The sequence below is a fragment of the Exophiala aquamarina genome (assembly GCF_000709125.1).
Source record: "Exophiala aquamarina CBS 119918 chromosome Unknown aczIA-supercont1.22, whole genome shotgun sequence".
Taxonomy (NCBI): Eukaryota; Fungi; Ascomycota; class Eurotiomycetes; order Chaetothyriales; family Herpotrichiellaceae; genus Exophiala; species Exophiala aquamarina.
The window spans coordinates 180,411-195,871 of NW_013550566.1; the positions used below are offsets into that span (position 1 = coordinate 180,411).

The 15,461-nt window shown below is 50.6% G+C and overlaps 4 protein-coding genes across 4 annotated transcripts; 2 read left to right on the plus strand and 2 right to left on the minus strand.

Annotated features, from left to right (window-relative positions):
- Nucleotides 1-1,763: 1,763 nt before the first annotated feature.
- A1O9_12283 (sialidase-1) lies at nt 1,764-4,358 on the plus strand (the record flags this gene model as incomplete). The annotated part of the gene is made up of 1 exon (XM_013398784.1): nt 1,764-4,358. One exon carries the CDS (start codon nt 1,764-1,766, stop codon nt 4,356-4,358), a length of 2,595 nt encoding a protein of 864 aa, XP_013254238.1.
- A 940-nt stretch (nt 4,359-5,298) lies between these two features.
- On the minus strand, nt 5,299-6,210 carry A1O9_12284 (uncharacterized protein; the record flags this gene model as incomplete). Its single annotated transcript, XM_013398785.1, has 2 exons — nt 5,299-5,867; nt 5,931-6,210. 2 exons carry the CDS (start codon nt 6,208-6,210, stop codon nt 5,299-5,301), a joined length of 849 nt encoding a protein of 282 aa, XP_013254239.1.
- A 6,491-nt stretch (nt 6,211-12,701) lies between these two features.
- Nucleotides 12,702-13,646, plus strand: A1O9_12285 (uncharacterized protein; the record flags this gene model as incomplete). The annotated part of the gene is made up of 1 exon (XM_013398786.1): nt 12,702-13,646. The coding sequence occupies one exon, from the start codon at nt 12,702-12,704 to the stop codon at nt 13,644-13,646; it is 945 nt and encodes a 314-aa protein (XP_013254240.1).
- Nucleotides 13,647-13,785: 139 nt separating this feature from the next.
- Nucleotides 13,786-15,085, minus strand: A1O9_12286 (tRNA(His) guanylyltransferase; the record flags this gene model as incomplete). The annotated part of the gene is made up of 4 exons (XM_013398787.1): nt 13,786-14,231; nt 14,319-14,713; nt 14,816-14,905; nt 15,072-15,085. The coding sequence occupies 4 exons, from the start codon at nt 15,083-15,085 to the stop codon at nt 13,786-13,788; spliced, it is 945 nt and encodes a 314-aa protein (XP_013254241.1).
- Between the last annotated feature and the right edge of the window lie 376 nt (nt 15,086-15,461).

The window sequence follows — 15,461 nt, forward strand, 5'->3', positions numbered from 1 at the left end:
AGGCGTAGATTTCGCAGAAAACGTCTATCTGCATGATTGAGGACGAGTTAGGTCAAACTAACGGGGCAACCGGCAGAGAAAAAGTGGTACGATAAAAGACATGGCCGAGACTCACATGCTCTGGGATAGCAGCCCACCGTCGTTCTGCGGTGCAGCTTGAAGTGCATGCAACCAGCAAGCAGATTACGTAGGCAGATGAAGAATGACTGAGCACCGCCTGGGATACAGTGGGGTACGGTGGGATGCGTGTGGTTGTGCTGTTGAGGCCGTGACTGGAGGGAAATGAGCTTAGCTACGAGTTCTCCTACACATCGACACACTACACTGGCTGCACGGAGTACTTGTTGAGAAGAAGAGAAATACGTAGCGCTAGGTATGATAGTAGTGCCATCAGAGTCTCGAGGCAACCAAGTGAAACTGCGGCAGATTGGAGGCGGCTAAAATTGAGACGAAAAACTTGTTGAGGAAGGCGGGGCTGATGCCGTAGGTCACGTGCCTAGAAAAGAGAAGAAGGAGCGGAGGGGAGGCCAGGCGGAAGGCTGGGCACCTATCCTAACTACGGCTCTGCGCCTAAAAGCTCGACATCTTACCTGAGTCAACGCCCAAGTCTGGTCTACCCGCGTGCCTAGTCGTAAGGATAGCCGGGAGAATCTGGTACAGAGACTGAGAGGCACCCATAGAGGTATTCGTAGTCCATGGTGGGAATTACATCATAGTTCCCCCTCCACTAGTCCGCAAATAGTCTAGCAATACCTCTAGGAATGGCCGCTAGTACCCAGTAAGTTAGTACGACACTATGTCGTCCCCTTCACGTGAAATTACTCGCATAGAGCACGTGCAGTGGTCCAGCACAACGACGAGCCCCCAATTCTATCTATGGACTACTACTGCTTTCTTATCCTCTTCAGTCTCAACCAGATGGTATCGACTCTACTTCTACACACGCGTCAGACTGTTAAGCCAAGGCAAGATATACCGTTAACCCAGCGCTCAAGTTTCGCTATTATCCTACTTCCTCATGGCGTTGAAAACCAAAAGGTATGTACCGTCAACACATCTCACCTCCTGGAAAGCCTGTGTCAAAGAAAGCCAAAGGCTTCAACTGTTGGAGATACGAACCATGCAATCTCGCCTGACCAAAGCTAGGAGTCCTTCTGGCGCATCACTAAGTATGTCTCGTATCTCAGCATCCCCTGAGTCCTCACTGCCTGGTCGTAGGCGGGAGCACCCCATCTCCCTGACGCTTTTGGTGTTCGTCGTCGCTTGTCGAACAGGTGTCACTCTAACCTAATTAATCCTATCATGCTTCCCGGTTCTCTCTGAATACAATGCGCCTTCTTCATCACAGTTTGGACCCGTCTTTTTTAGAGCAACTATCCGACCGGTCATTGTTCGCATTTTGGAAGCCATTTTCGGTGTCGACATCTCCTATCCTCACATTACAAACCTGTGCTATGCTCGACTGCATAAGCTCCGTCAGAGAGTCATGTCCGGGAGATGACGCTAATCATACCACTTTCAAGGCTGACGGTAAGGGGTTTGAAGTCTCATCTACTACTATAATCACTGTCTTCCTCCAATGTAGGAACTTGATCAGCTCCGTTTGCTAACCATGTGGTGAACCCATTTTCGATTCCTTTCGAACGCTCTTTTATCCTCCCATTATCAAGCATTATTTTCTACACTCCTTCGAATCTATCAATCAAGCACTTGCCGTTGTATTCGTGGACGAACCTGATACCCTTGATACCCTTGACGACCAAATGCTACGAGGACTCGCGACTGGCATTCTGCTGCTGTCAGCTCTTAATCATGTTGATAGATATGCAAGTGCCATTGAGCTTCCCTACGTACCGCCGCCGGCGGACGTGTTAGCTGGTGAGGGACTGACTGACTCGCCGATTTTCCTGCTCGCCGCCGCGCCCTCGGGAAACATCATCGATCGAACAGCCTGGACAGCCACCTGTGACAGCTTCCAACCAGGATATGAGTGTCAGAATGCGATTGATGATGATCAGAACACATTCTGGCACACAGAATTTGATCCAACAAATGCACCTCTCCCACATACGATCACGATTGATATGAAGACTACTTATTATGTGAATGGTGTGACATACTTGCCGTCAGTCAAATTCCCTTTGCTTCCCTTTGGCACTCAAGTGCTGAGGCCCTTTCATGCTCTTTTCGCGAGTATAAGATCAGTGTGGCTGACTCTTGCTAACCCAACTCTTAGCCGCCAGGATGGTGATTTAAACGGAAATATTGGGCGCCATAACGTGTTCGTAAGCACAGATGGAATCGATTTTGGCTCCCCTCTTGCATTTGGCATGTGGGGTGACGATCAAACGTTGAAAGTTGCAGCCTTTGAGACGGTTCCTGCAAGATACATACGCATTCAAGCTATTACAGAGGCAGGAAACCGAGGTCCCTGGACGTCCGCAGCAGACATCAATGTATATGCTGCTATTCTTGGTTCACCAGTTGATCGGACAAGTTGGACCGCCGTTTGTGACAGCTATCAGCCTGGATACGAGTGTGCTAACGCTATTACTGATGCAGGCGGAATCTGGCATACGGAATATGACCCGGTAAATGTCCCGTTGCCTCACACCATTACAATCGATATGCAATCTACATTTAGCATAAACACCCTGAGATATTTACCTCGTCAGGATGGCGGTTTCAACGGAAATATTGGACAGTATCAGGTCTTTACGAGCACCGATGGGACCAACTTCGGAACTGTTGCAAGTGGGACATGGGTGGACGATCCATCTGAGAAGACTGCAGCCTTCACTGCCATAGCAGCACGCTACGTACGACTTGTTGCTTTGACTGAAGCTGGAGACCGTGGGCCATGGACTTCGGCTGCGGCGATCAATATATATATTCCCGGTATTTACACCCCGCCGCGGACCGGCGTGGGAAGATGGGGGCCCACCATTGATTTTCCAATCGTCCCTGTCGCAGCTGCTATCAATCCTACGAATGGCAGGGTACTTGCCTGGTCCTCATATGCTCCGGATACTTTTGTCGGAGGGAATGGTGGGCTGACATTTACATCTACGTACGATCCTAATACCCAGATTGTAAGTGAGAGAGTTGTCACCGAAACAGATCACGACATGTTCTGTCCCGGGATATCACTAGACTTCAACGGACGTCCCATCGTCACTGGTGGCAACAACGCGGAGAAAACCAGCATCTACAATCCACTCACAGACGTTTGGACTGCTGCCGCAGATATGCAGATCCCTCGTGGGTACCAAGCTTCTACGACGTGCTCAGATGGCCGAATCTTTACCATTGGAGGTTCTTGGAGCGGAGGGGAGGGTGGCAAGAACGGAGAAATCTACAACCCAACTGCAGGGACTTGGACATTGCTACCGGGCTGTCCCGTTGCGCCAATGCTCACTGCCGATGTTGGAGGAGTGTATCGATCCGATAACCATGGGTGGCTGTTTGGGTGGAAGAATCGATACGTGTTTCAAGCAGGCCCCAGCCGAGCGATGAATTGGTACAACACCGCTGGATCGGGAGGCCAGACTGGCGTAGGCAACCGCGGCTCAGACGCCGATTCCATGTGTGGCAATGCTATCATGCACGACGCCGTGGCCGGAAAGATCCTGACATTGGGGGGCTCTCCAAATTACGCTGGGTCGCAAGCCTCAGGGAACGCCAATCTCATCACCATTGGAAATGGAGGCGCAACGCCGTCAGTCCTGCAACTCGTCGCGATGTCATATCGCCGCATCTTCGCCAACTCCATTGTGCTCCCCAACGGTCAAGTCTTCATCACCGGAGGTCAGACATTTGGACAGCCATTCTCCGACATTGGCGCAGACCTCACGCCAGAAATGTGGAGCCCGACCACCAACCAATTCAGGGACATGCTCCCCAATTCGACACCGCGAACATATCACAGCTTTGCTATCCTCCTACTGGATGGTACTGTTCTCAGTGGAGGTGGAGGTCTGTGTGCTGATTGCTCGACCAACCACTTCGACGCACAAATCTACACTCCTCAGTATTTGCTGAATTCCAACGGAACCAATCGTGTTCGACCAGTTATCAACTCTGTATCTACAACAAGCTTGAGAATTGGTCAATCATTGACCATCAGGACCGGCTCCGCTGTCACTTCCGCGTCGCTGGTCCGGTACGGATCGTCCACTCATACTGTCAACACTGACCAGCGTCGCATCCCTCTTACGCTGAGGACTACCGCTAGAAATACTTACTCGGTTACGATCCCAGGCGACCCCGGCGTTGCGCTCCCTGGGTACTGGATGTTGTTTGTCATGAATACGTCCGGTACACCAAGCATAGCAAAAACAATCAAGATCAATCCATGAGTGGAGATGAGCGTGTAAGCTGATAATTTATGAACAAGGTATGCATACCTTGAATACTGTGTGGGCCTGCAGTTGGGCCGGGCATGGTCTTTTATGCATAAGCGCATGGCGGCCATCGTCTTTTTTCATTTTGGGCTGTATGTATTTTTTTTTTTTTGGAGATACCTAGTCGTCATCAACTCCCTGGATTGAAGTCATACACCGTATAGAGTTCTTTCGCTTCCCATAAGCTTTGCTCTTGTCAACAATTAGAGTACCTCGTACACCTGCTTTGTAGACGTAAATATGAATAAACATCACGAAGTTAGACGCGTGGAGGATCGACGCGTAAACACGCGTAGCTTGTGTGCAGTGCAAACTCACTCCAGCCCTTCTCAACTTGCACATCCCGCTCGCAAAGGGACCTGGGCATCAGTCGATCGTTAATCCTGGGCAACATCTTTGTTGTTCACCATTGACGCCACTTCCAACGCATAACTACGTAATTGGAGCGCTCACCTCGTGCTCCACGTCTTATCGGACGATCAGCTCCACAGCGTGAGCGGGAGTGGCGTGAAAGAAATCTGTCTTGGTACTGTTCATGGTTCCATCGACTCAGAGAATTACTTCCAAGTCTAAAGCCCGGAGTAGCCTCTTCGAATCAGGCAGCTGTCCATTCTGTCCTACTTACTATATAAGGCCACCACAGTCCCGAAACTCTTCGGGTCTGAATTCGACTCCCGACCTGGACGTAATTTAGTGTTCCACAGGATGTTTGTAAGACACGCCTGAAACCCTGGCCCGCGGTCCCCATGGGCTGGCCCTACAATATTTCGGTGAAGCTTATTCCAACGATCCCTGTGCAAAAGAAAGTGAAATTCGTGGTCTTCCATCACTCATTAAGGACTTTTGTTGACGTTGGTGATGCGCTTGGAACTCCTGCATCGCTTCTTCCGAGCATTCATGTGCCATCGCCTGCCATGTTGACTCCTTGCAGGAAGACCACTTGGACTGCCGCAAACGTCGCTGTGGCTGCGAACACCTCAACGCGACGGCATTCAAGAGCAAACATCATCAAAACAGCGAGCACAAAAAGGAAGCATGTCATCAGACCAAGTCGGTATACCATATCGTTGACATAAAAAAGAACGAAGGTAGACATGGAGGGAAGCATGAAAGACACAAAGACACACAGCGCATCGCCAGAACGAGCAAAGGCTCTATGCCTATACTCCCACACGCGTCCAAGTCCGGCCTCCATATCTGTTTCTGGTTTCAGTCGATGGCCAAATACATGGTGCCAGAACTTGCCCAGCTTGCTCAGACAGCGTGCTAAGCCATCTCCAGGGCCCTCGTCATACAGTGCTAGAAGATCGCGCTCGCATTCCGGCTCCCACGGGTCCCCTTCATAGCTTTCGAGAAATTCAGCTCCATGTTCAGGACTCTGTAGCCACTTGCGCAAGAAGACCACTGAATTTGAATGAGGCATGCCCAGTCCACATACTTGTGCGACCCGAATCAGGCTATCATCTACGCGAAGTCAGAGAGCGTCGATACATCAGTTTTGCACAGTCTGCGTAGTGGGTCGCTAACGATATTCTCTCAACTTGCCATCGATTTCCACAACTTTATCACGCTGACCAGAGGCCCCAGCTGCCGCAAACTCATTGAGCTTTTGCCACGACCGATCGCAGCCACATGTCGTGGGATCACCTTCATCCTCGGCCACAATAACCCTGAGTTCAGCCTCGAGGTGCGAGAGCTCAGCTTGCCGATATAAAAGTACCTTTGCGCTCAAGCTTCCGAACCGGCGGTAGCAATGAAGCTGGGGAAATCTCCCAAGAAGGTCTGAAAACGCCCTATATCCGGTCATTTTACTTCCATATGCAAACGAAACCTTCAAAAACCCTGCAGGCCTCTGAGAGAATGGTGCATGATTATAGACGTCGCAATAGCCCACGAACGCCCTATTTGATAGCATGCGTTGGCTTGTGTTCGCCTCAATTGACAGGCGGAGGGGCGCCTGGCCGGGAATTGTGGCGCTGCTGCTATATTATGCGGCCGCAATCTCTCAATTACTGTCTTGAGGGCTTTGTCCGCTTAACCTTTTGAAGCAACTTCGCATTCACACGCAGTATGTCTCTTGTCCGATTCTTCCGTTTGGTCAATCTATTTCCCGGGTATTTGCTTCTACAAAACTTCAGTTGGCGTTTCCAAGTAAAGCGCCTATACGGTTTCAATGACCTATCTTCCGTGCGGATCACGTACCCAGCCCGGTTGCCTGCTTAGCGTGTTGGGGGAGCCTATTGGACTCCGTCTTATAAGATTCGGGGCGTCTCAACTACTTGTCTTAGGGTGTCCCAAGAGGCTTGATAATCCGCACAGACAAGCCACGCTGTATGTTCCAGCTGGCATGCGTACCGGCTTACAATCTCCAGCCTATGTACGCACCAAGGACAGGTTGCAGTTCTTGACTCACCGACCGTCCGTATGTCTGTCAGCCTCTTCAATTCAGAACATCTTGCATTACCTTTTGAACGAGCTGCTTCAGATTCGGGCGTTGAACCCTTCAGTGCACCCTACTCAACAAAGTCACAATCCTAGTCATCTATCCGTCTGACTAGAATTTGGATGAAGCTCAATATTTCTACATGCGCGTTTTCAATCACCCATCGGTCGGTCGAGCCCTAGAGAAGAGTTCAACATCGCCTCCAAGTGTATTGGTGACGAACGCAAGAGATTGGTTCATCCGCAAGTCTTCGAAATTACGACAGCTGCTCAAAGCGAAGATCATTCAGCCAAAGGCTAGGGCCTGGACGAGTTCAACGGCCCATCCAGATGGGCAAGTCTCCACCGCTCCACTAAGCCACTCCGAACGCACCCTCGAAGATGAAAACACGACCATGAGCAAAAGTGAGGGACAGTTTCCAGTGAATACTGCTGCAGGAGCTTCCATTAATTCGTCATCTTATGTCAACATCCAAGACCACAGTTCAAGAACCGCAGTTTTTGGCAACAGGGGCGGTATGGCCACTGGTCAGTTAGCCGAACGGCCATTGGCACGCAACGAAATCAACAGACTCGCTCCACAGCACTCTGCCCCAGATTCCAACCCGTCTCAACTCAGTCTTGATGATTCCTCACGATCTTGTTCAGGGGATCCACTATACCCGACTTCGAAGTCAACGCTCGAGAGCGCTTCGGCGTCGCTAGCAGCAGAGCATTCTGCCCCTTCTACACATCAGTTGATCTTGGATCACAGACTCGACCCTACCTCCCTGCAGGCTATAAATGGAGAAGGAGAGAAAAGGGACCAGCTGGTCATTTGCAATATGTGCATACTCATGCCGCATGACCCTAATGGCAGTAAAGCATTAAAGTGTTTTGGAATAATCGATTCCGGGTCACCAGTATGTCTGACATGGCACAAAGTCCTAGATGAAATTGGCTACGCTTCCTTCATTCAGAAACATACACAGAGTATTGCGTTGCGAGCAGTGACGGGTCACCAGTTGCATACTGTTGGCAAGTCCACCCTGACCTGGAAGGTCGCCAATGCGGAAAAACTCTATGCCACCTCCTTCATTGTTCTCAAGGATCCAGATAACCGCGAGCCTGATTTCGATTTCCTCCTCGGCCGCGACTGGATAGATGAATCTGGGGCACTCATGATCGATTATAAAAAGCTGCCTCAAATAAGCTTCATCGTGGTCGATGAAGACGGTGTTTCGAGACCTCAGATGATCATACCACATCCACCTGGGCATTTGGTGGAGCAAATGTGCGCATGAGAGCCTGGGCCTCTCCATATACCATACGTTTGAACTTCAAACCTGGCTGAAAGGCACTATGTCGCTCTTCAGACTGACCAGACTCACGAGTCATCCCAAAGACGTTAGTTCACGTGATTGCAGCAATGCATTATGCGGACAGAACACCCAAGTTTTGCTTGAAATGGTTGTTCAGGCACTCACAAGTGAAGCATGGGTTATTACGACTCTTACGACTTTTGAAACTTTACGAACTCAATTTCTTGGTTTATTTGTGGTACTGGATTTATCTCACCTTCGCTCAGCTCACAACTAGCTAGTCGCACGACGGTTGGAGATTTCTTCTTGCAATCATTTCGAAGAAGTCAGGCTGTCTTTTAACTTTCGGGTATTTTTGTCTCGTCATCTACGCAAAACAAAATGGAAAGGGAAAAAAAAGGTTCGAGTCGATCAAGTTTATTCCGTTACTATGCAGTTCCAATAACAATTTTGTCTGTATTCTTGTGTTGTTCTGTTAGTTTCCAAGAGACTTTACATGATGTGTCCGATGAATCAAGAATGACACGACCCATTCTCTTTCTGTGTCGCAATCGAGAACAGCGGGCGGCTGGGGTGACATTGACGAATGGAAACACGGGTGAGATTAGACTCCTCATCCTGTAACCCACTTACCTCGCTTCGATATTGACCAGTGGGAGGGATTTCTGTAGAAGTCGCAATACGTTGAGCCGCATCAAAGCAGCGCGACAGTGTGGGTGGAAATATCTGATTTGGTTCGCAGTTCAAAGGTGGCACCGAGCACGATTAGGCTGCACCCACTCGGCCACAGCCTCCTTCCGTAACGGTTGCAGCAGGGCAAAGGAGCTGATGATGTTCAGCAAGCGCACGAAATGTAGCGCAGTCCTATCAGATGATACATCAACAACACACCTATGAAGCAGTCAGAAACGGTCTGGGTCCGCATCCCTCGAGATGCGAGATGGATGATTAGCGAATCAAAACAGCATTCGGGCGCCACAGGTATGCATGCATGGACCAGGGATTGCCGGTTTATCGCTGGGAGACTTGTGAATGGGCATCCCACACCTTCCATCCCAGCAGGCTTTCCGCGTCGAGGGAGCAGAGGCCAGCACATCTTAGCGGACTCTTATACAGGGGCTTTGTGGTTATCGGATACCCCGCCCTCTCCAGAAGTCGATCCTCGATTCCTGGTTGCGCTCTGCCGTCGGTAGTGGAAGCAGAGTTGAGGCTCGCCTCACCTAGAGTGCTTAAACTGTCGTTGGTACCAAGCATTGGGCAGCAATGCGTCTTGGAAACGGCCAGGACGGTAATTCGTCCGTTGGCTTCGTGGCCCGAGTCCTTTGGCGTCTGTGCGACACATTCAGCAAAAACCACCATGCCAGTTATTTCTTCATGGTTAAGCCGCATTGTATTTCAGCCTCATGGCCGGGAGAGACTTAAGTCTCGCATGCACCTCTCTGCAAAGCTGAACAGTGGCAGTCTAGCAGTGACATGGTCACCGTAATGACCTGGTGGAACCCGTTTTCCTGGTGGTTTGGACCGTCCCCAGAAACCAGCAAGCCCACCGGGCATAACAAAGAAGTATCCTACGAAAGCCCATATCAGCCAACCGTCCTAGTCTCAGAGTTCCCAATCATTGCCATGGTCAGTGCCATCTCTATCCCTGTGACTAACCACCAGTATTCTTGCTCACTCAATCTGCTTTCAGGATCCCGGGAAACAGTATCACATCGAGTTATGTCCTGCTGGGGAGAGATCGCCACATCTTACTCTGAAGCATGCGATGTCCGATACCTGTTTGACGAAGTCTCTGGTCTCGCGAGGCGCATTGAAAGGCTCCGAAATCGAAGTCAAGCCTTTCCTTAGCGAAGAGACTGTCGAAGATGAAAAGGGGCAGAGCTACAGAATAGAGGGCGTACTGCCAGAAAAGACGAGATGGCGCCTCCCAGGCTCGCCAAGATCGCACCCAGAACGCTTCTACGTCGTTGAAAAGCTTCGAGACAATTTGGATGCTCTGCTTCAGACTAGTGGCTCAGGCACCGATGCTGAGAATGCCGTCCACCTCTTGGAGACACCCAAGCAGACAGCGGGTATGTAGTCAATCCGCCATTTTTCCTCGTTTTGAACCGAACATCACAGGCTTTTAGCACTGGGATTTCCAAAAGGCCCGGCTTTCGAGTGGGGTTTCACTCCATCGCTTCCAAGGAAAGTGGAATATTCATCATCCACCCACCCATTGTGTACGACGGGATGATATGGAGAATGTAACTAACCATTACCCCCTAGCTGAAACAGCAACCAGTGCACAAAACCACGCAAAAGCGAACATCAGCCGAACAGAACAAAAGAAACTCCAAGATCAGGCTACCCTCAAGAAGTATATGGAGGTTAAAAGGCAGAAGTCTGTTGGGAATGATGACGGCGGCGAGGGCAGCAGCAAGTAAGTGATTACATGATTTCAGATGTCTGTCGACTTCATAGGGGGCCTCGGCCTTCTGGTCACGTACCTAAAGTACTCTGGATGCAGGCGAATGGCGATTCGCGCGACGTCAAGCGAGGGAGGCCAAAGATCCATAGGGAGAGAAATTGCAGAGTCATACGCGGGGCCAGGCCCAGCCTTGGAGGCCCCGACGGGTTTTTGGAAGATGATTTTATGGCGATACCCTTTACCCGAGTTAGCAGCACAAGATACTTCCTCGAATACAGCGACGTAGGTTGAGGTGACGAGGCTGTCTTTGTCGGATTCACGTAATAGTTATCAGGTGGCGTCAGCATCCCGCTAAGTGGGACTTCGCCTTCAGCGTGGAGGTATCTAATTAGTTGACTAAACAGTTAGAGGCGGAGCGGCCCGTTAGCAAGTTTCTGAATAGTAAGGGCATCTCTGTCCAATGTCGCGTACTCCGTACCATGGGTGTGAGTAGGAAGACTACTCGTACTCGCAGATTAACCCGGCATGGTCTTTCCAATGCAAGTCGCTCGAAACAACAATATAAAATTCATAGATCTCATGTAGTTCTCCGTATTAGCCCAAGGCTTCTATCTACTACATGAAGCTGGTAAGCGCCTAGCTTGCTCCTAGGTATTAGTACAGGCATCGATGAAACCTGGCGATATTATAATAATAATAATATTTCTATTTAACGTCTAATTCGGTTCCTAAGGGTCCATGTAGGCGAGTTTTCTACTTAGTAATAAGGGAAAAAGTTAGTAAACTAATAAAACCCCTTCTCTTCCTCATAAGGCGCTTTTTTAGTAGATGGTGTTATGCGAGTCGCATGCGATACACCGACTACTTAGCGGCTGCTCTCTATAATCGCGCTGTTATCCTTATCCCCTTTTCTATCTAGCTTTTAGACCTAGGCCTTTTCTCTTCTCTCTACCACTCTAGTACGTTTATAAATAGAGAGTATTCCTCTACTCTCTCATCTATAAGCGCGCTTGCCGTTCTAAACTGTGTATCACGGGTTAAACCCGTACAAAGCTCTAGAGTGCTCCCTAGAGCGATCACTCGTAGTGCACCTTTAGCCCGTACAACTGTATAGCCGAAGCCACGTGACTCCCCTCTATCGATTGTCTCCTGGGAAACTATATTAATCCACTATAGGAGAGAGTAGGAGGTATTTCCTTTATTCGTACGGTAGATAGATTTCCTCTTTTCTTTTCTTTTCTCTCCTTAGCTTTAGAATCCTCGTTATACGGTAGTTAGACGAATTACTCTAAATTCCTAGCTAAACCCTAACACTGTGGTAGTGCACCGCATCTCACTAGCCACCTTGCCGCATGCTTTACGCACTCCCCTTTGGATAAAAGGTCTTCAAATCTCTCTGTTTTGCATGCCTTAATCAGGTCTTCTCGAGGGTAGTTCGGACAGTATAGTAGTATATGTCGTACTGTCTGCGCATGCCAGCCGCATGCGCAGCTCGGTCGGGTTTCTGGAACCCCTACCGCGGCTAGCCAGGCATTTAGGCCTATTACTTCTGTACGTGCCTGGAATAGTACTGACGCTTCCGCTTTCGAGAGGCCTGCGAGAGCTGGCGGGGATCCTGCGACCAGGGCGTTTTCCACGTAGTTGGGATATGGCGTCGATAGGCTTGTTTTCTCTTACTCTGGTTCCATCTTTCTTCCCATGCACTATCAAGCCATTCTAGTAGAGCTCTTCGAGGGCCAATCCTTTGCGGTTGTCTTTCTGGCGATATTATACCCTCGAGCCTCTGCGGAAGCTCGATTACTACTGTGGTTTATAATTATAATCCAGGGGAAGCCGGTATTGCCCTGCAGGATCTGAATTAGTGTACGACGGCCAGTCCCCGGGTCGCCTCGGAGAAACTTATACCCGACATAAAGGCGGCCGCAGGATCTGCCCCTACGGGGACATTTATGCTAAAGCAGCAGTGCGGAATTTCTTGTCAACATCAGACTGAAAAAAAGTGTTGGATTCGAACAAACGGTACTGCACAACAAGAGTCGCGATATTTCGTCTCCGGAGAAAGCTTTAGGGTCAGAATGCAGAGAATAGCCTTATTCAACTACTCCTCTTGACTCATCGCTCTATTCATATCCGCCCGACCAACCCATGGACGCTCACGCCCACCTCCTCTCGCTGGGCTGGGCAGGGCCAGGCCACGCGCTCGACTCGAAACCCTACAAGCAGAAAGGCCACCGGGGCCTCGCATACGACCCCTCCCAGGCTTCCAACACAGGAAATGGCCTAGTGAAACCACTCCTCGTCTCCCAACGGCAGGGACGTCTGGGGATCGGGAAAAAGGCGCATGAGCCCCAGGCCGGGAACGAGTGGTGGTTGAAGGGCTTCGAAAGTGCGTTAGGAAACATCGGCAAGAGTGAGAGTGAGAGGAGCAGTGGCGCGTCGACGCCTGTGCCCAACTACACTGGGCGCAAACATAGTGGTCTGTACAGCTTCTTTGTCAAGGGCCAGGAGATGGCAGGCACGATCGATGAGAATGGCGTGATCACGAATACGAAGAAGAGAAAGGCGGAGCTTTCGGACAAAGTAGACGATTCGAACAGTGAACAGTCTACGACAAAGACCCCTTCGGAGTCGAAAAGGCTAAAGAAATCCCCGCTGGCTGTTGAGTTCGAGCAGGTCTCCGAGTATATCGCTCTACGCGACAAGGGCGAGAAGCGCCGAGGACGGACAGAAAGGCCCAGCCCCGTGGAGGAATTCCGGCAGGTGGGCGAGTACATCCAGGCGCTATCGCAGAGGGAGAGCAAGAAAAGGAAGCGACGGTCTGATGAAGAGCCTGACGGAGCGGACACGGCTTCAGCCGACATCAAATTCCCCGAGGTTGTGGAAACAAAAGATGATAGGCGGGAGCGTCGGAGGCAGCGGAGGGAGGAGAAGGACAGGCTCCGCTCCGAGGAAGCCTCAGCAGCAGAAGGCCGTAATGGCCGTCCAAAGCGTACTGAGCACGAGGAAGACGACCCCGCTGCGAAGGCTGCTCGGAAGGCCGAGCGCAAAAAGCGGAAAGCCGAGAAGGCAGCGAAGCTGTTAGTTGACTGAACTTGCCTTTTCTACGACGCCAAAGCGTGACCCTAATGTTTGTATGTATGCAGCGATGGAGATTAGATGGGATACCCTATTGCAATTGCTATTGCTAGAACTGGGATGCATGGAGTTGCAGTTGTTTTCTCTCTCTCTATCATGGCTCCTGGCTCCCAACCACCTGCTCGCCCGGTTTCCCGGTTGTCAACCAGGGCCGCTGCTCCCAGAAGTTGTCCTTGATGATATCCAGATGCCTGACCACCACCTTCGCCTTCCGCCTCAACTTTTTCATCTTCTCGGCTTGCGTCCTGGAGAGCACCTCTCTCCCTTCTTCTCCTGTAGAGACTGCTTCACTCATTTCATCGGTGGTTTGCACGTCCTTGCCGCTTGGAGACGCCGCCAGCGCATACTCCCTGAAGACAACACTGCCTTTCCGGAACATCTCGGGCTCGTTGTTGTAGTTGATACCGAAACGACTGAACAAAATCTCGTTCTTGTCTGCTGCGACAGTGCCTTTGAGTTCCTCCTCCGCGGCCGTAGGGGTCATTTTCCCTCTGTTGACCATCGCCCAGAACGTCGTGTTGTAGAGGTTATTGATGTGACCTGGGATTTATGTAGAAGGTCGGTCAGTTTTTGGACTCCAAGCAAAAATGAAGAAGTGGTGTTTAGAGAGCGGCACCATGGACATACAATCAACCTGCCTCCACGAAAGGTAGTCCCTCAGATTGTGCCACGATGGATAGCAGACCGCACGCCCATCGAAAGTAGGCAGCATCTCCACACTCAACGAGGGCGTTCTGCCGCCATCTCGCTCCTCCGAATCAGTAACAGCATCTCCGGAAAACACCTGACTCCACAGCAGCACATACACCGCCGTGAAGGTGCTGACAACAGTACTGACCAGCTTCGCGGCACGGCGCTCGAAGAGGTCCGTTGACCGGTGGAACACAAAACTGAACTCGTCCGACACGCCGTATGCAACCACCAGGTCTGGGACCGTCGTCACGACGTGTGCGGCTGCCGCGTTCATGAGGTTGAGAGCCCGGGTGTCGTTGGGCTTGGTGAATTTATAGTGGGTCGAGAGTCTGCGAGAGCGGGGATCATCATCAGCTCGTCGTCATGGACGGTCAGAAGATTCTCTTTTCTGCCTCCAGAGACCATTCAAGACTGGCCCGCGGAGGACTTACTTATGAAACCCTCTGCCATCGACTCGGACGACGATCCATGTGTTGGGGAGCAGGATCTCGTCCCGCTCGAAATTGCGCACGTATTCATATCTAACGACACATACATTAGAGATTGGTTAATCCGTGCTACCCTCAGTTAATCCCCTTTTTAAAGCCCTCTCATACTTTCTTTCTGGGGGTGTTGCGAAAGAACAAGACATGCTAGCGGGATTCGAGCCTTGCCGCGGGCGGGAGCTTGAGGAATACAAGGACTTACTTGGAGTTGGCCATTATTTCAAGTGGTGTTTCTTTCTACTGTGGCAAATCTGGACTGCGTGCCTCATCATCCTACCGGTCATTAGCTCGTCTGCTTTGAGATGCCTGCGGTTGCGCTGATAGGAGGGGACTCGTACTGTTTCGCGCCGGGGGGGATTGGCGGCTGGATAAATATAATTCTTGATTTTTAGCCGTGCAGGGTTTTACGGAAAACCAGTCCAGTGATTCGGCCGTGAGTCACGAGTTCCATCCATGCTAAAACACCCAAGACTTCAGATCCAAGGGAATAATACTGACGTTGATCGGTAGCTGCATGAATGATCTGTTTCAAGGTATGATATTCCTAAGATGCTAGAACCAGGCGGCCTACTAACAGCAAGTTTAAGTCTTT